General features: G+C 42.2%; 3 protein-coding genes and 1 pseudogene across 6 annotated transcripts; 1 reads left to right on the top strand and 3 right to left on the bottom strand.

Annotated features, from left to right (window-relative positions):
* Positions 1-493: 493 nt before the first annotated feature.
* LOC116203637 (hexose carrier protein HEX6-like) lies at positions 494-2727 on the bottom strand. Of its 3 annotated transcripts, none has more exons than XM_031535456.1 (3): positions 2368-2727; positions 1923-2245; positions 494-1770 (listed from the first exon to the last, which is right to left on the bottom strand). In XM_031535456.1, the coding sequence occupies exons 1-3, from the start codon at positions 2501-2503 to the stop codon at positions 676-678; spliced, it is 1554 nt and encodes a 517-aa protein (XP_031391316.1). In that variant the 5' UTR covers positions 2504-2727; the 3' UTR covers positions 494-675. The 3 variants fall into 3 exon arrangements, with proteins under 3 accessions (XP_031391316.1, XP_031391317.1, XP_031391318.1); XM_031535457.1 differs by having other exon boundaries at positions 1923-2101; XM_031535458.1 differs by having other exon boundaries at positions 1923-2271; positions 2368-2508.
* A 3084-nt stretch (positions 2728-5811) lies between these two features.
* LOC116204422 lies at positions 5812-10953 on the bottom strand (annotated as a pseudogene).
* Positions 10634-17447, top strand: LOC116206271 (protein DYAD). Its single transcript, XM_031539097.1, has 9 exons — positions 10634-11061; positions 12763-12894; positions 13131-13231; positions 13469-14325; positions 14421-14804; positions 15134-15230; positions 15324-15407; positions 15518-16300; positions 16449-17447. Exons 2-9 carry the CDS (start codon positions 12765-12767, stop codon positions 16614-16616), a joined length of 2604 nt encoding a protein of 867 aa, XP_031394957.1. The 5' UTR covers positions 10634-11061; positions 12763-12764; the 3' UTR covers positions 16617-17447.
* A 1573-nt stretch (positions 17448-19020) lies between these two features.
* On the bottom strand, positions 19021-24179 carry LOC116206272 (splicing factor-like protein 1). 2 transcript variants are annotated; one of them, XM_031539100.1, is made up of 2 exons: positions 21575-24179; positions 19021-20561 (listed from the first exon to the last, which is right to left on the bottom strand). In XM_031539100.1, exon 1 carries the CDS (start codon positions 24060-24062, stop codon positions 21609-21611), a length of 2454 nt encoding a protein of 817 aa, XP_031394960.1. In that variant the 5' UTR covers positions 24063-24179; the 3' UTR covers positions 19021-20561; positions 21575-21608. The 2 variants fall into 2 exon arrangements, with proteins under 2 accessions (XP_031394960.1, XP_031394959.1); XM_031539099.1 differs by having other exon boundaries at positions 19860-20670.
* Between the last annotated feature and the right edge of the window lie 312 nt (positions 24180-24491).

Genomic DNA, 24491 nt, shown 5'->3' with positions numbered 1-24491 from the left:
AGTAATAGACCTATGACGAGTGACGACGACAAGGTGGGCCGGGACTGGCCTGGCGATACCCGTTGAAGCCTAATAAAAATTATTAGAGTAAAGTAACTAAATCTTAATTGGGATAAGTTACACGCACATAAAGAAAGTTACACATATTTTAATAAATTAATTGGGATAAATTACTTAAACCAGATGCAAGGCCCGTGCATAGCACTGGCTAGATTTGATAAACATCCTCATAAATTGGACGTTACCAATACTTGATTGGATATACAAGTAACATAAAATTCTAACCGTGACTAAAAATTTGTCCACATGGATGAGATTTTAATTTTTTTCCATTTTCAACCACATATTTGATTAAATTTTCAATCTTAATTTGTTCAAATTTTTTATTTTTCTCGTGAAACCGATATATTTACAAAAGAAATGTGAGTTTCCAGTAATTTATGGGATTTCTTTTCATTCTAAGTGACTTGCTATTATTGAGTAACACCCACTCTGAATTATAAAGATTTTTATTTAGCGCGTGCATTACAATTACAATCGATAGTATAGTGTAATTTTTATTTTATTTTTGGGTAAATTGATAGTAGTGTAATTTTTCGGTCTGAAGTTCGTAAAGGTAAGGTTAAAATAGAAACATTGTGAGCTGCTCGAAATCTGATTATGATCGAACTCAGCTCAGGCTGATGAAGTCGTAATGCCACCGTCATCCTTCTTACAGGCCTCATACTGATCTTCCACAATTCCCTTCCAGAACCAGTGCTCCCTCCACACCCTATCCATCTGCTCGATCGGCACATTCTTCGTCTCCGGTAACAGCAAATACACGAACACACTCATGATAGCCACCCACGCTCCGAAGAAGAAGAAAATCCCAGACTTGAAGTGGCACAGCATCGTCAGGAATGTCTGAGCGACTATAAAGGTGAAGAAGAAGCTCACTGCCACCGTAATACTCTGCCCTGCCGACCGGATCTCAAGAGGGAATATCTCGCTCGGGACAAGCCAGCCGAGCGGGCCCCACGACCACCCGAACCCCGCAACATAGACACTGATCAGAAATATGACTAAATAGGCACACCCTCCGCTCACTCCACCATGGTCTCCTAACTTTGCTCCCATGATTCCTCCTACCATTATTTGTGACACAAACATTTGGACGCCCCCCCAAATAAACAATGTCCGCCGCCCCAGCTTGTCGACTATAAGCATCGAAATTAAGGTCGACCCGGTGCCGATGATTCCGGTCACTACCCCCGACATGAGTGAAGCACTCTCCCCCAGACCGATCGTCCGGAAAAGAATAGGCGCATAGAATGCAATCACATTGATTCCAGTCACTTGCTGGAAGAATGGGATAGCTATCGCCATGACCAGTTGAGGCCTGTATCTTCTTTCTGTGATCTTTCGGAATGGCCGGTCAATGGTCTTCGAGACCGCGCTTGCCTTAACAAGATCTTCAAACTCTGCCTCGACATCATTAGTTCCTCGTATTCGCCGGAGCATCGACTTAGCCTTCTCGTTACTGTCCCCTCGTTGGATAAGGCTGTTTGGCGTTTCGGGCAGGAAGAGGGCTCCGACAGTCAAGATCGAAGCGGGAACTGCTGCTAGAGCTAGGGAGACCCGCCATCCCCACCCGCCCTTGATCTTCTCGGTCCCATAGTTGATAATGTTTGCCGACAATGCCCCGATACCGACACAGAACTGGAACCCGTTACTAAATGCTCCTCTGTATCTCGACGGTGCCATCTCCGAGAGATACAAAGGTACCGACTGCACAATTGAGAAAAGAGCCATAAATTCGGTCAGCTTGTGCATGTAGAGGCTTCTCGAGGTTCTGGAAATTCCATATTAAGCTATTGTAGCGCGTGCAACGACTTGCGAATTGATTCTGTTTATAATTGGTGAAAGAAGTAGACACCTACCTGATTAGCAAAACCAACACCAATACCAAGTAGGACTCGGCCGAATATCAGCATGTACACATTAAAGGCCGCGCCCCCAAGGGCTGCACCAGCTAGGAAGGCGGCCCCACCAACGAGGATGGAGGGCTTTCGTCCGAAAGCTCGGGTCAACGATGAGGCAAAGTAGGAAGCCACGAGACCTGCTATGTAGAGGGAAGAGGTGAAGGAGGTCAAGAGTTGGCTGTCGAATTTGCAGTAGTTGCTGATATTGGTGTCTTGCTTCATCTTCGAGTCCACTTCCCCGAAGAATCTCTTCAGGAATGACTCCATAGAGGTCACTCCACCTTAATTTACATGAACACATACATGACTATATATATATATATATATGTTATAAATTCGGGCTTCACAAAGCAAACGAATGTATACATATGGTCCGGAACAAAATGGCACGAGATTTAATTACCTGAAATCCCGATATCGTAACCAAAGATAACACCTCCCATGGCAGCCATCATACAGGACAATATCACAAAGGAAGTTATCTTTCCATTGTTGTGTCTCTCCCCTCCTTCACTTGCTACTGCCAGCCCAACTGCCATGGCTATGTAATTACAGGCTAATCTATACAGCTTCTTGTACCGGCAGATAGAAAGCTCTCTCTGTGAAAGAGAGACAGGAGATGCGGAGACGAAGGATGAGAGAAACAAGGGGAGCCGGCTTTCTTGACTAGCGAGCTACATATTATATGGCACTTCACTGTGAGCCGCATCACCCGGTGTTCTAACTTCTAAGCCTATATAATGAGAATTTCGAACCCTTACTGTGAGCGCATATAATTGAGTTTGCTAGTTATATCGCATCTCGTGATACAAGCAACATCACTTTGGTCTGAAGAAAAACAAAATGCCAATTTTTTTTTTAAAAAAAATAAGTCACGATATACCAGTACGTTTTGTTTTGTTTTGGCTTGTTCCGTTTTGTTTTGGGGTGGCTTTGTCTTTCTCTTGCATTGGTGAAGATGAGCATGTGGGGTTGAATATAGAACACTTTCCTTTCTTTTTTTTTTTATTTTTTTTTTCTTTTGATATAAAATATAGAACATTGAATATTGAGGTCCTCATTGTTCTGTTCACCCGACGACTGGTTTATTATTTTATAGCATACCCACATGTTTGTGTTATCTTCAGAGATATTATATGAAGACATGTGCGGACAAAGTTCCTCAATTATTTGGACAAAACCATTTTGTTTTCTTTAATTAGTCGAGACTTATTGGATCTCTAAATATCATGTATGCCTTAAAGGAAAGCATTCAAATATATGAATCATAGTAAAAAAAAAAAGGAGTAATATTAAAATATTCCCAAAAAAATAATTTCCGAACTCCTCCCGGAAACTTGGTGAACCTATAAAAACTTCTTGCGGTCTTTCCAATATATATATAAAATTCTTGTGGTCTCAAAATTTCACTGGACAAATTTGTATTTAGTATTTACGCCAAAGAAAAGAGAAGAAAATGAAGGAAATCGCATATACGATGTGTCTGTGTTCATTGGGCCGCCAATAGAAAACGTACAACCGACTACTCTCATTTGGTCTCCATCGAAGAAAGTAATTAGTCTGCTCATTTTGGAACGATGTAATGATGACCGAACAAATGAAATGACATGAAACAACATTGCAATTAATTAATAATTTGAGGAAACATTATATATGGGCCACAACAACATTTGGTCCAACCTTGAATATCGGACTGACCATCCGTATGATTAGCCGAGCAACATCATCCGTGCATTCAAAATCAAATAACCGGAACAGGTCCACGTACTGTATGATGACTGGCATTCACGGGCTTATTGCTTCTACTTGGCCGAGGGCTGCCCATCTTCGGACATTGTGTTGTGGGCCCAAATATCTGCTTGCTCACTATTTTTTTTTCTCAGCAAATCTATAAAAGCCCATTAATGACAAAAACGAATAAGAGTAAAATATTCAAGAGAAAATTATAAGGATAGAAAAAAATACAGTAGATTTGCAATGGCAAAGAGAAAAACATGAAGTGATAATACAAATACATCTGCCCGCTCACTAATAAGCATGAAGGAAAGGAATGAATGCATGTAATAACATGTCTTGACAATATTCCGGGCTACCGCCCTTTTCCCATCGAAAAATAGCATGCCTTGACATTAGTAGATGAATAAATTCAAGGAGTAACCATTTAACTCCTTTTCAATATTCTTTTCTTCTAACCCCATAAAATAGACCAGCTTTATTTATACAACACCTTAGGTAAATCTAACTTTTTTTTCTTTTCTTTTATGAACTATGGAAACGAATACGTAGCGTGCACGATAGTACATGTAAAGTTGGCATCTAAAGGATTTTCCTAGCAGGATAGGATTGACAATGCGATCCACTAAAATAACTAGCTAGTTTTATAATAAAAACTTAATTAACTCTTTCAAAAAAATTTACATTGAAATCATGTAAGATGATGCATTCGGAAATTATTTTGAAAAAGAACAATAAAATATGCATTTTAGCCTCGCTACTCATTAGATACATGTAGATATACTTCTAAAGAGGACAAAAAAAATAAATAATAATTCCGATATGATCTTGTTAGGAGGTTATAGCTTGCATATTTGCAACTTATATATCTAAATAAACTGATTTACTGATCAAATGGGGTAGAGCAAACTGTTATTATTATCCAATAATGTAATACGGACGTGCCAATCGTTTGTCGACGTGAAAGGTGTTAATTACATGAACGAAAAACATATTAAAGCTTGTACAAATGAAGAAAATCAACAATGAAGGTTCCCTCTTCTTTTCTTTTTTTTTTTTCCCTGCGGACTGCTTCTTTTTAGCAAATGGGGCTTATAGGGTTAGTTTTATTATAATTAGCAATATCATCCGTGCAAATCAGAACAGGACCAGTCCACGCTTTTTTTTTTTCGGCGTCAACCATGATATCCAGAATTTCAATTGGACACCGACTAATATAGTCAAATCGGATAGGTCCAGTAAGAGGTAAAGCTCTCCCGACGTAGATTTTCTACATTTACAAGAACTCGAACTTGAAATTTTACTTAAGCAGAATAGATGCTGAATCACTTGAACCAACCTATGTTGGTAATCCACGCATTTTGACTAGCAATTATGGGCATATCGCGTCCGACGTGGCCGATCTGGCTGGCCATCTCCAGCCATTGTCGGCCCAAAGAGCTATTTGCCTACTAAATATAGCATCTTTGTGATCACTATTGATATATTCTACAAAGTTTGACCACTAATAAGCATGGATATATGTATTTTTCGGTAGTAATAAGCATGGATGTAGCAATCACTGAAATCATATGACAGCTTGCTACCCGACATAATTAGTGCATTAATTAAATGATTGGATAAATATTTTTTTCCTTTGCTTTTTTCCCCTAAAATCTTGAGTTTTTTTTTGTCATGTCATATTGATAAATATAACTTGTACAATATTTTAGATATATCTCAGTAATAATACAATTATATAAAAAAAAGTAATAATATGGTTACAATATGCAAGACCATTCATTTAGACAAAGTTCCAACAATACAGAAAAATATGCATTTAGTCTCACTGTTCATCAGATAAGTATAAGTACGAGCGTCACATGGACATTACAGTGCCCAATAATTTTATAGTTTATACTAATTTACTGTTTAGAAGGTAAGTTCGAAGAAGCGATAACGTTCTTAATGCCATGCATTGCAATCCATAGGCATGCGATTCTCTCTCTCTCTCTTTTTGTGCGTGTAAGGTTTAAAATTTAGATAGCATTATTAATTATGAAGAAATTATGAGCTGCTTGAAGTATATGACTAAGAACTTCTGTTGATGTAGTGGAAATGCTGCCGTCTTGCTTCAGTTGGCTCTTCTTACTACAATCATCATACTCTCCCACAGCCAGTGCTCCCTCCACACCCTATCCATCTGCTCGATTGGCACATTTTCCTCTCCGGCAATAGCAAATACACAAACATGCTCATGATAGCCAGCCACGCCCCTGAAAAGAAGAAAATCCCGAACTTGAAATGGCATAACATCGCCAGAAATGTCTGAGCGACTACGAAAGTGAAGAAGAAACTCACGGCCATGATAACACTCTCTGCAGTGCTGAACGGATCTCTAGTGGATATATCTCACTTGGGACCAGCCACCCGAGCGAGCCCCATGACGACCCATATACCGCCTTGTAGACGCTATCAGAAGTATGAGTAAATAGGCATACCCTTTGCTTGCCACACCATGGTCTTCTAACTTTGCTGCCGTGATTCCTCCTACCGTTATTTGTGACACAAGCATTTGGACACCCCCAAAAAATAAACAAAGTCCTCCGTCCCAGTCTGTGAACTATAAGCATCAAAATTGAGGTCGATCCAGCGCCAATAATTATTGTCACAGCCCCCGACATGAGAGAAGTACTCTCCCCCAGCCCGATCGTTCGGAATAGAACTGGCGCATAGAAGGGAATCACGTCGATTCCAGTCACTTGCTCGAAGAACGGGATAGCTATTGCCATGACCAACTGAGGCCTGTATCTTCTTTCTGTGTTCTTTCGGAACAGGCAGTTGATATTTTTGAGACCGAGCTTGCCTTTACGAGGTCTTCATCAAACTCTTTCTTGACATTGTTGGTTCCTCGTATTCGCCGAAGCACCGAGTTAGCCTTCTCACGGTTGTTCCCTTGTTGGATAAGGCTGTTTGGAGTTTCAGGGAAGAAGAGGGCTCCAACTCCAAGAGTCAAGATCGAAGCAGGAACCACTGCCAGAGCTAGGGAGAGCCGCCATCCCCAGCCGCCCTTGATCTTCTCTGTCCCATAGTTGATGATGTTTGCCGACAAGTTCCCAGTTGCAACACAGAATTTGAAGCCGTTACTAAATGCTCCGCTGTATCTTGATGGTGCCATCTCCGACATACACAGAGGAACTGACTGCACGATTGCAAAACCATGGAAGGATTTAAATAATGTGGTTTACGAGGTAGAAGCTTACCTGATTTGGGAAACTTACACCGACACCTAGTAGGACACGGCTGAAAATCAGCATGTACACATTAAAAGCTGAGCCCCCGAGGGCTGCACTGGTGAGGAAAGCAGCCCCCTCAACAAGAATGGAGGGCTTTCGTCCAAAAGCTCGAATCAATGGTGAGGCAAAGGAGGAGGCGACTTGAGTGTTTGTAAATCTTTAATTTTATGAGTAAAGTACTGACACTTATCCCAAAAAAAAAGGAGGAGGCGACAAGGCCTGCTACCTAGAGGGACGAGGTGAAGGAGGTTAAGAGTTGGCGGTCGAATTTGCAGTAGTTGCTGATCTTCGTGTCTTGCTTCATCTTCGTATGCACTGCGGGGAAGAATCTCTTCAAGAATGGCTCCATAGAGGTCACTCCACCTAAATTTACGGAGCATGCTGTTGGGCCGGTTTCTCTCCTATATGGAGAATGGTGAGTGCGGGTGTTGGAAGTAATCCCACATGGAAAAGTTGAGAGGAAATCCATAGGTTTATAAGAGATAATGGTCTAGTAACCCATTGGCTTAAGCTTTTGGGTTGCGGATGGGCCCGAGTCTCAAGTAAGCCCATGGATTTTTCCCAACAGTGGTATCAGAGCCCAAGGTAACGATCCTGGGGAAGTGCACACGCTATGCGTGGAAACCCACACCACGCCAAGGCCCGAGTGTGGAACTCGTGGCTAGTGATGGGCCTAACAATTGGTATCCGAGTCCGGAAGTGGAAGCCCGGCTCGAAGTCCTCCATATAGTCGAGAAGGGGGGGAATTGTTGGGCCGGTTTCTCTCCTATATGGAGAATGGTGAGTGCGGGTGTTGGAAGTAATCCCACATGGAAAAGTTGAGAGGAAATCCATAGGTTTATAAGAGATAATGGTCTAGTAACCCATTGGCTTAAGCTTTTGGGTTGCGGATGGGCCCGAGTCTCAAGTAAGCCCATGGATTTTTCCCAACACATGCATCATGTATAATTCGTCTATAAAACACGACACAAGTGGCTGTACTATGACTAGAAATTAGTCCTGATAAGTAGAAACAACGGCATTAACCGGCACTGATTAGAAGTAGAACATATGAAGATATATATAATATATATATATATATATATTTGCACCAATAGTCTGATACTAGCATCTATCTCCCTTTTGCATGGAGAGGACGTATTGTACGCTGGGAACGTACATCATGTGGTCTGAACAAAAGGACGTGTGCGAGTTACCTGAAATCCCGATACAGTAACCGAAGATGAGACCTCCCATAGCAGCAATCATACAGGAAAAGATCACAAAAGAAGTTCTCTTTCCATCAAAATCTCGCTCCTCCTTCACCAGATACTGCCAGCGCCTCCGCTATGGATACGAAGTATTATAGGTTATACGGTTTCTTGATCTTCTTCTTCCTTCAGATGTATGAAAGCTCTCCGGGAAATTAGAGAGGCAGGAGATATGCAGAGAAGGATGATAGACTGATGACAAAGGAACAGGTAAAGCGTGTTATAGTTAACTTGACTAACCGTGAGCTATTGGGTACGTAGCACTTGATGTTTGGCAACACCGTGACTTTGCTTTGGAGAAAGACAAAATTTCACTTTTTTTATATATATATTTTATTGTGTTTTGTGCGAAGTTATTTTTCGGTGTACGTGCTTAATTAGTCTTGTATAGGTAATGGATATATATATAAATATATATAATATTCGTTTGAAAGTTGAACATTGTACATTGATGTTCGGCCGAGGACTTGTTCATTATCTTTTATTGGAGTATACAGAGGCGCACATACGTATTTTATTTTATATTATTTTACCAGATACGTGGGCATTGATGTTTTTGATTTGAGTAATGAACCTAATATATACTTCTCTGTGGGTTGAAAAATTCACCCTCTTCCAATATAAAAAATGTTTCGGTTCATTTCAGTCGTTAACAGAAAATATACAAAGGTCTACTCATTCGGATGCTGACATGAAAAGAAAGTATGCTCATTCGGAACTATTTAACGGCAAAGAAATGAAACAACTTGTAAACTCAAATAATTTGAAGCAACATACACTTTTTCTTTTTTATCGGGCTGTTCATGCCCCGATATTCCAATATTATACTAGCTAGAAATCCGCACTTTGCAGCGAGATATATTCACAATATATGTTACTTCTAATAAATTGCAATCATTCTCTTTGATCAAATCTCATCTAATTAAATTCAGAATTTTATATACTTTCAACTATATTAATCATATGAATGAAAGTCACATATCGTATTAATGTGATACTCTTATGATGTCCATTCATTTAAGTTACTATGTCTTATTAGATGTACTTTATATATATATCAAGTACATGATTCATATATTTTTGTTCGATATGCATTAATTATTCTACTAATGTTATATTAAAGCACGAAAATAGTATTTAATATAGTTGAAAGTATATAAAATTCTGAATTTATATACTTATGATGTATTAGAGCAGAACCAGTCCACACTGATGGCATTGTGGTGTGGGTCCCGGATATCTCCTTACCTAGTATATCTAGGAACTTTATTTATTTATTTATTTATTATTATATATAGGAACTCTGTGTGTGTGTGTGTTATGTTTTTTTTTTTTTTAATTCACGTTTTTCTTAACAAGCTAGAAAGAGTGGTGATTTGCTCAAAACAAAAGCCGAGCATGTATACTGAAAGCAGTATAGAAAAAAATAATAATAATAACGATGACAATACAGTTAGGCAAAATCATCATCACCATTGACTGTATATATATAAAATAAAGCTAACTGGTGGATTAATTCAAGGAGCTGATAATTATAACTTTTTCAAAATTCTTCTTTTTTATCCCGATAAAATAAAAAATAAAAAAATTCAATGAAAAAGTACCATCAACTTATTGGCTTATACTAATTCAATTATATATGAAAGTACGGAAAAAAAAAACAAAGAGTAACCTTCTGATTTTTCTCGTGAATACATCAATGTGAAATATTCCAACCTTGACCATTCTTACTAGTGTCTTTCATCCTCGACTAAATTGAATTTTTAGCGAGTCTATCTTATTGATTTTATTATTATTTATATCTCGCTACCCTTATTTTATTTTGTTTTCCTTTACTATCAGCTACGAATCGACGTATCCTATAAATCATCAATATATTCAATAATTGATAAGGACAAAAATGAAATGGAGGTCATAGTTTTACAATTTGACCTCCACCTCCGACCCACTCCTTCCGTAACACCCAGTGCTTAGGCACACATGCACATACATATGTAGTTTCTTCGGTGATATTGTACATATATAGTTATTTACTATTACAGCCACAGGTGCCAAAACCTTTTTTAAAAAAAAAAATGAAAACAAAAATGGAAAGAGGGAAGGCTCTTTGGCTTAGTATTGGTTGTAAGAATATAAAGCCCACATGATTCAACGACTTTCCTTAAGCCCGTTCTCTCATTCACCGCTCTAATTTAATCCGGCGCATAGATACGATCCTCCTCGAGACCAAAATATCCGATATTCAAGGAATGCAGGTGTATTTTTTGGACGAAATCGGTGGTAATTTTACAACGCGTCAAATGGACGGGGAGTGAACAGTGGAGGGATAAAATTTGTAATTCGGGCGGGAAAGGTGTGGTGGGTGCAAAATATTATGTATTCCAAATAGTATACGAGGGAAGGGAGGTGGGCAGGGCACGTGAGAGGCAAAACGTCTTCTTCTCTTTTAACAATCTCATTAATCATTACCGCTGCTGATTTCAGTTTTGGCTCCCCATAACAGATTTTCCTCTCCTCTCCTCTCCTCTCCTCTCTCCTCCCACGCACACACTCGGACACACACTCTCTCTCTCTCTAGTTGCTCTCATCACCATTCTCTGTGTGAAGCTCACGTACGTGAAAGGGGAGCACCTTTCCTCTCTGCAGCAGCAGATTGTGTCTCCCCTCCCTCTCTGAAGCAGGTTCGATATCACCTTCCTTTGCATTTCTTCTCCGACAATCGATCATCATCAACGCCGTTCCCTGGACTTGGAGATCTCAGCAACTCGTCAATGTGCTGGTTCTGTGCTTAAGGTTCCACCCTTGAAAGTTCAAGTTCATCCTTTCCCCCCGGTCAAGGTATCATCTTTCTTGGTTTTTCATCTGTGTTGGCCCTTGATGTGAGGTCTCGGCCGTTCGGCTGCCGATAAAATGCGCGAAAACTCTAGAAAACCCTGAATCCAATGATGATGATGCATTGATGATGATGACAAGCAACATTATATTATAGCATCTCCCTCCCTTGATTAATTAGTTCGTTTCCATTTCCTTCTTTCTTGACGATCGATCCAAAAGCACGAGCCTAGCTAGCTGATTACTGATATATATGGTGGAACTGTATGAAGAGAGATACTGCATCTTCTGCACTTTGAGTGCTAGCAGGCACTTTCCAGGGAAAACTTGTGATGTTTCTAGGGTTTTGGGGGAGCTCATTTAATGAGCAATGGCAAAAGCTTTCTGTTCTCTCCTCCTCTCTGTAACGTGCTATGCTGTGCTGTGCTTTGTGTTTTCTGAAATTTCCAGAATTAGCTTAGTTTTCAGCTTTTACTTGAACACTAGAAGGACTGTGCGTTGCATTTAACAGGCAAGTTTCCGTTCAACGCATCCCTGAAAAGAATGACCCCCCCAACCGGTCCCCGATTTGTTTTTTTTTTTTTTTTTTCTTTTTCCGGTCAGCTGCTTCTCTGTTCTGATTTCTGAATCTGATCATGGAGTCTAGTCTAGTCTCCCCCCTAGCTAGTCGAACATGTCTAGACTCTAGACCTACCCCCACCATCGCTGATAGAGTGCAAGCTTCGCCTGCTTTGTTCAATTTCATCTGGGGATGAAGAAGAAATGTTTCCATATTTGTGAAATGGATCTCCTACACAGCCGCTCTTACCATTCACAGAAACCTTATATATATATATATATATATATATATTATATTCTCAGACACTTTGTAGCTAGAAAATCTCGAGCTGATCATGAGCAGAAAAAAAGTAAAAAACTTTCCATTGATCCCCATGCCATCCCCCCGACTGATCCCAATGCAGTTTTTTCTTCTCTCGCTCACGCAAGTTCTCGGTTCTCGGTTTTTGTTTTTTGTTTTTTTGGTGGGTGAAAATGTTCATCATCATCTTTGGTCGTCTTCATGATTGTGCAAGCTTGTTATTAATCAGTGAGAATCGTCGGAGGAAAAAAAAAAAGAAGAAAAGAAAAGAAAGCTCGTCTTTTCATTCATTAATGGAGTGTCTTTGCAGAGAGGAAAGCGTGGATTTGTGCGTGTGTGCGTGTGTGTGTGTGTGTGTGAGAGAGAGAGAGAGAGAGAGAGAAACAGACTGCCAGACTTTCTGTTAGAACCCCAGAGGGGAGGAGAGGGGAGGGGAGGGGAGGTGTGAGCCCACGCCCCGTTTGGCATTTATCTGCTGTGTATTTCACGCGCCGGTGGGAGTAGGGTGAGGGAGAGCCGTACGTGGGGTGAGACGTTTGCATTTGCATGGGTGGGGGTGGGGGGCGGAATTAGCCAAATTGGTGATTGCATGTGCGCAATGAAATGACAATTGATCATCATCATGACTTCACCCGCATGTAGCATAACATCTTTGTTATTAATCATCGTGGATAGCCGCTCCAGCTAGGACGTAAAAAATGTGGTAAAAATTATGTGAACTTTGTCAATTGATGCATCAATTTGTTAGGTGTATGTGATATGAATATTTTAGAGTGAAATTTAACTCTTTTCTGTTCTTTTTGAAAAAAAAGTGAAATTAATTAATCGATTGATTTGGACCAGAACAGAAATGCATATGTACTTGAAGGAGCAAATCAGCGGAGGGGACCGATCAGACGACGCGCAATCGGGCCGACAACAGATAGTACTGTCCCCTCCTCCCCCTCCTTCTCCTCCTCCTCAGCTTTCTTCTTCTTCAGGTCCCCTTCTCTCTCTCTCTCTCTCTCTCTCTCTCTCTCTCTCTCTATATATATATATATATATATATATATATCTCCCCGCTTTCTCTGTGAGTTCCAATCTGTCCTGCTGCTACTTCCTCTCATGCATTTTAAATCCATGTCTCTCCCTCAACGTCTCCTTCGCGGATAAGCAACCTCTGTTTGTTTGACTACTTCTGATCGTCCCTTTGCTCTCTTTCTCTCAAATCTATCAGCGGAGATGGAGATGCAAGTGGGTTCCTTCTATGAGATCAACCATGCATTGCTCGCAGTCACTAAGCACCCAGAGCAGCTCAAGCTTATTCGTGTCGTCATGGTAATTCTTTACCATATATACATCCACATATACAGCGTGTGAACATATATAATATATATATATATATATATCTCACTTTCTTCATCATTTTTATATCTATAATCTGATCTCACTTTGAAATGGGTCGACGGTTTCTAACATTGATCTTCTTGAAATTCTATGGAGCAGCTTTTCATCGTATTCCTTCATTCTTGGGTTATGATTCTCGAGAGAGTTATGTGGGTTTCCTTTTGGCAGGTGAGCGAAAAGACAAAGGTTAGCGTATCTTTGAGATTTCCGAGCATTTACTCTCTGCGGATGCACTTCAACAACTCCAACACCAACAGGACTCGAGAGGGCACAAAGAAGCTTCCACCACTTGATGAGAAGTATGTGATTAGCTCAGATGTTGCGGCGCAGCTGCTCCTGAAGCGAGTTTCTGCTACTGAGTTGACGGAGAAGAAAGACTCATGGAGCTTCTGGACAATGACGTCCTCGAGCTGTTCTAGCCCTACTGTTTCAACAAGTACGGCTACTTCCCCCCCTCCACCACCCCTTGCCCCTGGGCTTGCTAAAAAGGGCACGTGCTGGTCTCAGCTTAAGTGCAGCGGGATGGTACGATGGGGTAAGCGGAGACAGGTTCGCTTCCTGAGTCTGCAAGACAAGACTAGCTACAGCCTCAATCTGCAGTCGCAAAGTGGCGGAGGTGGTGATGAGGAAAAAGAGAAAGATGGTGGAGAGAGATGGAAGGAAGTGGAGGCGGACAATCTAGATAAGAGGGAAGCAAGTGACAAGAACATGGCAGCGTACGAAATAGGTGAAGGACTGAAACAAGAAGGTGAGGAGGAGCACGAAGCAGATGATGAAACTGAAGATCAAGAGGAAGAAACCAAGGAACGGAAAAAAGCAGAGAGGACTCCAACACAATGGTCACGTGGGAACGATGCTAGGAGAAGGAGCAGCCGCAAGAGGAAGGCTTCTGCAACTAGCAGGAGCCTTAAAGTCAAAAGAGCAAAACCTGACAATGCAAAGAGTAAGACACAAGTTGTTGGCTGCGCTCCAAAGAACAAGGGAAAGACGAACAAAACCTCCACGGAAAGATGGTCTGCTGAGAGGTATGTGAATTTGAAAAAGATCATGAGCGACCATCGTATACTGTCTGGTAATTTGAATAAACCAGTTAATTCGGTTTGTGCATTGATAAATGTAGGTACAAGTTGGCGGAGCAAAACATGCTGAAGATACTGAAAGAAAAGGGGGCCGTGTATGGGAATCCAATCTTGAGGCCTGCCCTGAGACTGGAGGCTCGGAAGTTGATAGGGGACACGGGTCTGTTGGACCATCTGCTCAAACACATGGCTGGAAAGGTAGCCCCTGGAGGGACTGAAAGGTTCAGGCGGCGGCACAATGCAGACGGGGCAATGGAGTATTGGTTAGAGAGCTCAGATTTGGTGAATATTAGGAAAGAGGCAGGGGTTCAGGACCCTTACTGGACCCCGCCACCGGGATGGAAACTGGGTGATAGCCCCTCACAGGATCCTGTGTGTGCTAGGGAGATCAAGTTCCTCAGGGAGGAAATTGCCAAGTTAAAGGGGTAAGCTCTTGTTCACATATATATCATTTTTTTCGGTATAAACTCTGATTTCCGAAAGTCCAATTGGACACCGATTAATCCAGTCGAGCCAGGTTGTCCACTAAGGGGTAAAGTTCTCATATCGGGAATTTTTTATAGTTCACATATATACCCTTGAGTCTATTATAATGAATAGTTTCTTCTTTTAGTGACCAACATTTTGCATTAAATGGTGCATTGCTCATAGGGATGAAGATCGGTCAATTCTGTTAATTAAGATGTTGGTATCCTTGAATGCTATATATAACAATTTCACAGTTTCACGGGACAAGAAAAATTGCTTATCGCAGAGAAATGCAAGAGCTGATATCCAAGAAACAAGAAGAAATTCTCACCCCTGTGACCATTAAGCCCACTGATCAGGAGAGAATTGGTCTTCCACCGAAGGTGACTAGCTAAACTATTACGTACCTTCATGTTGATTGTTAATGTGTCAATTTTACGCAAATCCTTGCTGTTCTGATTTAACGATGTTGGTAGGAAATGTACACCGAATTGATAAGAAAGAAGTCTGCGATGGAGGAACAACTAAAGGAGATTTCAAGATACCTTAGCATGATGAAGGTAATGAAGCTAGCATTGCATTGACATTTGGCTTCCTTTCAGTCGGATCCTTTGTCTTAGAAATTTAGCATCATTTTGGAGTTTCATTCAAATATTATGGGCAACTGCAGTTAATGCAGGAAGACATGGAAAGCTTAAAATCGACGGTGGGGGAAACAAGGGTGAGTGAGTTGGAAGAACCAATTACTCCAGTAGGCACTGAAGCAGGAGGAGGAGAGAGAATGAAGGTTGGGGAAGAAAAGGATAAAGTAGCAGACGATGTGGTGGCAGCAATGGTACCAATGGAAGAAGACGAAGTGGAGGAGAACATGAAAAGGACAAGAACAGCAGCAGAGGACAAGGCAGCAAAGATACAGAGACTGAAGAGTGGATTCAGGATTTGCAAGCCACAGGGCACATTTCTCTGGCCAAGCATGGCCATGTCCTCTCTGTCCCCTCACTATGCAGTGGAAGACCTCCTTGTGGTCCCAACACCACCTTCAGCCCCCTCATCTCCTCCCAGCCACCATCAACTTCAACCATCGAATGGGTTGGTGGGAGCGGCACAGCCTACTTCCCCAGTTAAGCCACTGGCAGAGAAACGCATGTTGTCTGTGGCTGCAGCCACTCCCGAAATGGCACAGAGTCCAACCGAGACACCCAAGGCCACCACCCCAACCCCTTCAAGGAACCCTGCTTTCGTCGCTATGGGATCATTTTCACCGGCAAAAAAGCCTTCAGCCTCTCCTCTGGTCCAGCAGGAGCACAGCGAGGGCACCAATGATACTGCTAATGCTACTCCAGTCATCAACCTAAATGAGCTTCCCAGCGGAACCAACTACACCATTTCCCGTACCTACAAAAGACGACATCACATTCCCACCACTGCTACTTCCTCAGCTGCCATCTCCAGAGTATTAATTACATCTTCCCAGCAATTTCAGTTTTCTAGCTAGTTATATGGTTACGACAGTTGATGAGGTAGTTCGTGATGTATTAACTTGATTTTGCATTACTCCATAATGATGTTGTTCTGCTTTCTTTCTGACGGAGCACTTGCAGCTGGATACAGGAGCCGGGGTGGGGCAGAAGAAGCGGCAGCAAAAGGGAAGCTGTTCGTCTCCCTCGCCCAATTCATCACCGTGCGTGTCCGCTGGTGCAGGCCCCTCCTGGCTGGTTCTGGCTACTCCCCATGCTTGCTCCTCCTTGGACAGCCCTTCCAACTGCTGATATAAGTTGACGAGTTCTTATCTAACATTTTGAAGGTCTAAGGGTCGTGTTCCTGTCAAAAAGGCACGCTCTTCCTTGTACGCATACCCGAAGTTCGATCCAGTGATAGTTCGATCATATGTCCGTGCTAAGAACACTAATAGCTAGCCTTTGGGTGGTGGTCGAAGAAGGTTATTATTAGGAATATATCATCTTCTTAGGAAAGAGTTACTAAGGTTGTATGAACGAATGACTCAGATCCATCCGTCTGGCCCTGCAAAAACTACTCCATTTATCAGGTGGATGGATGTTTTGTACACGAGAGAATACGAATTGAAACCGTCGATGAGTTATATTAGGAATTTAGGATTCGTCCACGAGATTTTTATAGGCTGAGCAGCAGATGGCCTGTTGATGGGCCCAATATTAACACCGAACAGGCCCAGTCAGATGGACTTGATTTGGGACTTGAATTTTCGTCGCGAGCTGGTCAACATGCTCGATATGTACACTTGCAGATTGTCAAGGATGAATTGATTGGAGGCCAGACTGCACAACACGAGCGACCGATCCATCAGGTTATTTCGCGAGGCATCCTTGCACATATGTGACTTACATCGCGTTGAAGTCCGATACATCTACGAGGCATCCTTTTTTTTGTCCATATACAAAACGCAGGGGTGAGCGAGTCTGGATACCCCCGCTTTTTTTAATGATACTTGGACCCTACCTTGTAAAAGAACGATTCCAAATTTTAGAATCAAAACCTATCTGAAACCTGTATTATATTACAAGTTTCGAGCACCCTATTGAAACCTATAAATTAATTCTCTTCAAAACTGATTTTTTTTTTTTTTAAAAAAAAAAAAAATTTACGTCTTATCAACAATTGAAAATAACGCAATTCAGCATAAAGTCACTCACAAAAAACACATCGAAAGCAGCAACAGTAGCTAGTCACGAGAAAGAGCAGCAGCTGGGCAAGGGAAGCAAGGCAGGCAGAGCTGCAACAGTTGGGTGCCGTAAGCAGCACCAGGTGAGCACGGAAAATAGTAACAGCAAGGCACGTATAAGAGCAACAGCAGCTGGACACCAAAAGCAGCAGCAACCGGACACCAAAAGCAGCAGCGCCTGATCTGAATGGATAAGCTCCGGACTTGAGAGGACGGAATCGGGAGGTGGAAGAGGAATCAAGCGATGGGATCAACAGGAAATAGCGAAATTGGCTGTTGGAACTGGCTGGAGACGACGGAATAGCAACTGGAGACACATAATCGAGAGCTGAAACGACAATAGACGAAGCCGTGTTAATGGCTGCGGCAAAGCAGCAAACTATGGAATCAGGAGGAATAGGAAGATAGGGTTCATTTTTTGACTTTTTTAACCTTACCAAATATAATAATATAATAACATATACAAATATAATAGATTCAAATACGGATTTTGATTCCGATTTTGAATACCCAGCACTATGGAATCAGGATCAAAACCGATTTTTACCGATTCTTCAAATTGCTATCCAAACCCTACCATAATTTTTAATTTGACTTAGCCATAATAACCAACCCTAACGGGTAAGTTCCTATCGGTTCCAATTCTATCCAATAACCTCGCACACCCCTAGTAAAAAGCATTCCGTAGAAGTTTGGCCAAGCGTTCAAACACGTCGGGTAGTTCAACATCAGAGAATAGGGATAAGGGAAGTGGTCAGTTCCACGATTGGTTACTACGACATATATACACTCTCCAAAGAATCAGTTCACTACCCAAAAATAAATCCATTCCAGCTCAGCTAATCTGTCCCAACTGATGCTTTAGCCACAACTGCCATAGGAAGAATCAACGAGAAAGGAGAGGGGGAGGTTTCAATAGGACTGTTCAGTCAATTAATTCCCATCTAGCCCACCATACTTCTGTTCACAGCTTGCGTCCGACAACATAAAATGGGAGTCGAATTTGATTTTTTTTTTAAAAAAAAAAAAAACCAAAGCAGCGACTTATTCTTTTGGTCACAGAAAGGTGCACAGCTGCTCCACCGCTCAATAACACAATTTAAGGAATCAAAGACAGCAAAAATCAATAAGAGGCCGATACTCAAATTTTGAAACGATTATTAAGGATCGATCAGAGTGGCTTAAGTAACTGGAGCCCCCATTCAAAATAATACTAATAATGATAAAAACAACTGGAGCCTCCATCATCTCCATCCCTCCCATGAAGGTCCCACTAATACCATGCGACGCCTCCTATCATCTTTAGATGAGGTCGACTCTGATCAACTCAGAAATCAGGTTAGTGCTAGCCGCCCCCGAAAAACTGTTTTAGAACAAATATATTTTAACACTATGATTTTTCTAATACATTTTGAAAGACTAACCAATGCCAGTAAAAACCATAAAAAGGGCATGAAACACCACTTACATGCGACTAGAATGGCCCGATTAACGGGAAAATAATAGACCATTGCCTCCAAACAGGTATTGACTTTAAGAATATACATAAAGCATAACCCTTTAGCTGAAACTCAGCATTATCAGACTCAGAAAAGATTAATCACAAAAAGAAAAATTCATGTCAAACTTGAGCTCCAGGAAAGCTGCCTCAAAGACTGCAACAAACCACTAAAGAGAAACATGGTAATATCTCCAATGTCAGTTTCAAAGAGATACAGAATTATTATGTTAGAAAAGTAACCCAATTGCAGAAATGCAAAACATCACGCACGGAAAATTGAAAAACTCAAATTGCATAAGGTGCCTGATTAAAGTGCGCGTCCCAATGTAAGGATAGACGATAAGGACCAATAAAGATGAGGTTACTAGACTTAGCTGCATAATCTAGATATGCAGAAACTTCTTGAAAACACTTGCTCTTAAATTAGCAAATATCATCTTATCAAAAGCAAATTACTTTGGGGAAAAAAAAAAGGATAACAAGTTAACAAAATTTTGTCTAGCTGATGAATCTAAGACCTGAAAACCATAAAATTAACACCACTCAGATACGCATGCAAATCAACCAATTATTACAGTTGCATCAGCTGAAGATGACCCCCTTTTGAATACAATTACCACTCAGGACATCAACCATACATCTCCATAAGATGGAAGGCTATTCAGCATGAGTAAGACAAATTGCCTTATGAGTCTTCAATCTATTGGCACTATTTGCAGGTATATACTCATACGCGTTTAAGGTAAAACAGTTAGCAATATTTTAGATGACATTTGGATATAAGGCTATCAAACCACCAGCGAGCAGAGGAACTCAAACATTATAGACATTGTATTTTAACTGAGGGATAGCTTGCTCGCATGTCGTATAGATTATGAAACAGCTTTTGCCTACAGTTTTCAAATCCCTACAAAAACCCTAAATGCCACTAGATCTGTTAATCTTCCTCTTTCCTCTACATATTGGTCATTGGTTAAGTCCTTTGCACAGACTTCAAGCACTAGGATAACCAGTACCCCTTAGTCATAATCACCGGGATTATATCTCTAGAAAAATATTAAAAGGCGCAAAATCCCTTGAACAACCAATGGATTAATAGGTATATACAGTACCTGACCCTTACAAGACTGAATAACAAGTGAGTCAACATAAAGTTCATAAATAACGAAAGAGGAGCTTCTTCCAATGATGTACCTTGAGATCCTATGGAACCATACCTTCTTGAGCGCCATCAGTACCTTATGTACTGGCCATACAGCAGGAAGATGTATCTCTAGCTCAAAAGCAGGATGTGTCAGGTAATGACATTACATTTAAAATAAAGCGAAACCCACAAGCAGGTCAAATAAACATTGAAACACCACAAAGTTATTGATAGCAATTGTGAAAAAGAGCTCACAGAATAGAGCGTTAGCAAACAGAGAAAATAGAAGATCCAGACATTAAAATGAATATAACTCTGAGATGTCCCCTTCGTTTTCACTGTACAGACCGATTTTTAAGCCCAAGCCTCTGCAAATGTCATAACAGTAGAGCAAGGTTAAAGATGTGAGTCCCAAACTTCCAACAAATGGCAAGAGGTAAGAAATCAGGTTCACATGAGCTCCAAGAAACATCAGTCCTGTCAAAGTGTTAAAAGCATCACAAAGAAGAGAGGTTAAGATAAATAGATAAAAGATTACAAGAAAAACTAATTAAATAAATAAACAAATACAGAGAGAAGAGAAGAAAGTCCCTCATCCCAAATTATCCATTCTAATAGACCTAGGATGAAGACATCAGCATATCAAGAAGATTATAAAGTAAGCAGCAGGGGTTACGACCATACGACATTGCAAGGTAAAAAAAAAGGGGAATTTTGGTTAAACCAACAAGATTTACTTTGAGCCGGGTAATGCTTATTGCATATGACTAAAGTGTACTAACTCAATCTTCAAATAGTAGCAGAAGTCATGCATGGTTCACAAGAAGAATCAAGGACGGGAAAGGTGGATCACGTTGCTATTGGAACTAGTTGAAAAGATTGCCATGGTTGGAGGGACAGATAACAGACATCCTAAATTCCAAATCCATAAATGACCATGATTCAATGTGACAGCGATCATGCCATTTTACTGCGTGGTTGATTGAATCTCTCAAAAATTAAAAAAACCAAAAGCAAACCTGCCTCATGAAGATCATGTTCTCCAGCTACCAGAATTCAGAGGTTGCAAAATAAGAGACACAAGTGAGACATAACAACTAGAAAAACTAAGAGATCCTCAATAAGAACCAGCCCTTCCAGCAATTTCTTATATTTGTCAAAGTTGCTAGGGGAAGTGGTTTGAAATTTATGGGCATAATGGATTGCAGCTTGAAACTAACAATCCATGGACATCACAGTTACACCTTTCTCAACTTTCAGTAAAAAAGGGTATTAAATGGGACATGCGAAGTGATTAACAAAACAAAACAAGCACCACCGTAACAAAGCACAACTAATAAAACGGGACATGCAAAAGTGATTATATGGTAAGAGGTTATACCTTCAGTGCATGAAGTAAGAAAGAACACCGTCCATCACTTCATCTCAGCCATAAACTTCTCATATTCTTTATCAGCACCGTATGCAGCCTGGTCAACAGAGGAAGCAGGAGGTGGAGGAGGAGGAGGAGGAGGAGGAGTAGTCATTGGAGGAGGGTTCATGGCCCAAGGAACATTTCCCATGCTCTGAGAATGGTCCGTGCTTGAGGGAGGTTGTGGCGGAGGAGGAACTGCGCCATAATATGGCGCATAACCATAAGAGGGCGCTGAATACATGGGAGGAGCACCGGTGGGTACAGTATGTACAGTGCTACCATATACACCACTACTAACAGCGGAAGATTGAGCAGGAGCATTTCCATCAGACTGGACTCCTGGTGGGTAGCTATGTTGTGCTTCAGTAGAAGCTCCAGTCGTCTGAGAAGGAGCACCTGGAGGAACTGGCTGCACGGATGGAGGAGGCGGGGGATAAGGCATACCATAAGGTGGGGGAGGCATAGGCTGCCCTGGAACCATATATGATGGAGGGTAACTGTAGGGAGGTGCTGGCACTGGTGGCCCCCATGGGACTGGGTTCGGTCTGTAGCTTGTGGGAGGAGGTCCAGAGAGCGGGCCACCTGTAGCAAATTGTTGCGAGGGATAGGCACCAGCTGGCTGGGTTGAGGCTGGGTAAGTTGGCGGTGCTGTCGATGCCGGAGGGCCAGCAGGCACTGCCGGTTGCGGTGGCTTACCTGCCACCCTAACGGCTATGGTCCGCCCATCTAGGCGGTGCCCATTCATCGCTGCTATAGCAGCATTAGCCATTTGAACATCTGCATACTTCACAAAGCCATAGCCTTTGCTCAGTCCAGTGACCCGGTCCTTGATAACCTTAGCCATCACAATCTCACCAAACTGTGAGAATAATTGAATCAATCCGTCATCATCGAGAGTAGGGGGCAAGTACCCGATATATAGATTGGTATCGTCATACTCTTTAGTTAACTTGACAGGGTTCGATCCCAAACCAGGATGAGCTGATCCTGTATTAGCACCATTGTTAGTCCAAGGAGGATTGGTCCCGGTGCTGCCAGGTCCAATGGCAAGTGTGCTGGTCTGCTTGGTTGCAGACTCAGGCATAGACCCTCCTAACTCGGCCAAGAAATTCTGGTACTCATCGTCCATTTTCTTCCCTGTGGTCCCCTTAACAGGACAGTCTATTGTGGGGTGGCCTCCATCACCACATATCTTACAAAGAACGTCACTTTTGAAGGTGGAAGTGCGCGAGGGGCAAGCATATTGCCTATGACCTGGCTCCCCACAGAGCCTACAGTACTCCTCGTCCCTAATAGTTCCATTTAAAGCCGCAAGTTCCCTGAGCTGCTGCCTCTTATGCTCGTTCAAGACCTCATCTACAGGTTGCAACAGCTTCTCGACCATCCCAGCAGCTGCGTCCAATGCCTCCTGTGTATCAGCCTCAACCAACACGTGCAAATCCTCATTCTCAGATGGATCAGGCTTTAGATCTCTCTTCTGCTGCAATCTACCCTCCTTCACCGACCCTTTCCCACGAATAACAATCTTGGCTCCAGTCTCCCTCTCCATTCTCTTCTGAGTGTTGCCCCTCGGACCAATAATTAGCCCGATGAAGTTATATCCTGGGTACTCCTTCATTGGGATGTACAGCTTTTTCTGCAACTTTGGCGGCCTATAATCTGCTGGAGGCTTGAAAGCCGGGTTACGCTTGATTATCTGTGAAATAATTTCCTGTCTCTCCTTGTTTAGCCGCTCCCTAGCACGATATTCCCTCGTATTAATCCTAATCCCCATGTTATCATATATGGGTTCAGGGGAAGGGGACCGTGCACCCTCAGGCCTATCATCGAGGGGCAAGCCCGACTGAAGCATACGACTTATTTCTAACAGCCTAGCGTTCAGGGCTTGAATTTCGGGGTCGAATTCGATACCTCCGGTCAATTCCTTCATAAAATCGGGGAGCTGAATCATGGGTTTTGGCTCATCATCAGCCCACCGAGACTTCCGCTTCCTAGTGCCACTGCCTGATTCATTCCCCTCGCCGCCACTCTGGTTGTTGGAATCAGAGGGCGGGTCCCAGCGGCTGCGGCGGCGTCGCCTGCTCGTGGTCTCGTCCTCGCCGCCCGAGCAATCCCGATCGGTGCCACTGTGGGTATTCGTCAACGCCCCGCTTTCAGATAGAATCGTCTTTTGGCTCACAAAAGCAGTTGCAGAATCGGGACCAGCTGGAGGATTGGTGGAACCGTTCTCCGGTTGGTTCTGAGCTGGGTAGTGGGACAAATTTTGATTCTCCGCGCCTCCGTACGCGGTGTTGCCATAGTACTCCGCAGTTAGGGTTTCTGAAGAAGGAGGAGGAGCTAAAGCTGGAGCAGGGTACTGGTTATAGGAATTAAGGGCTTCTGCGGGAGCGAAAGACGGCGGATTGGGATCTAACGTTTGGAATTGCTGGCTTGGGTTCGATTGCAGAGACTCCATCGTCCCGGTCCGACAGAACACAGGTGACGAGAGAGATGGGAATGATGAGAAACCCTAGCTAGATGTAGATGGCGGGCGTTGTGCTGGTAACTACCAGGAGGTAACTTAGCACACAGACGTTATCTCGGCCATATATATATATATGTGAAAACTAACAGTTTGGTCCTTGTAATTTCAGCGAACCAACACTTAAGGACCTGAATAATTTTTTTCAACACTTGGGTCCAACATTGGCCATTCCGTTATACACTTTGGTCCACTCGTCACCCTCTTTGACGATAATCTCATGTGGCAGCTTACCTGTCAATAACGCCGTCAACAGTATGCCACGTAGCACAGGAAAACGACTTCGTTTCTGTGCACTCCCGTTCCCATAGCAAAACCACGTCATTCAGCTGCCACTCCATCCACAAAATCCCGCTCAAATCG

Source organism: Punica granatum, chromosome 4 (genome assembly GCF_007655135.1).
Source record: "Punica granatum isolate Tunisia-2019 chromosome 4, ASM765513v2, whole genome shotgun sequence".
NCBI lineage: Eukaryota > Viridiplantae > Streptophyta > Magnoliopsida > Myrtales > Lythraceae > Punica > Punica granatum.
The sequence above is the reverse complement of the archived record's forward strand: the minus strand, read 5'-3'. Positions and strand labels throughout refer to the sequence as shown.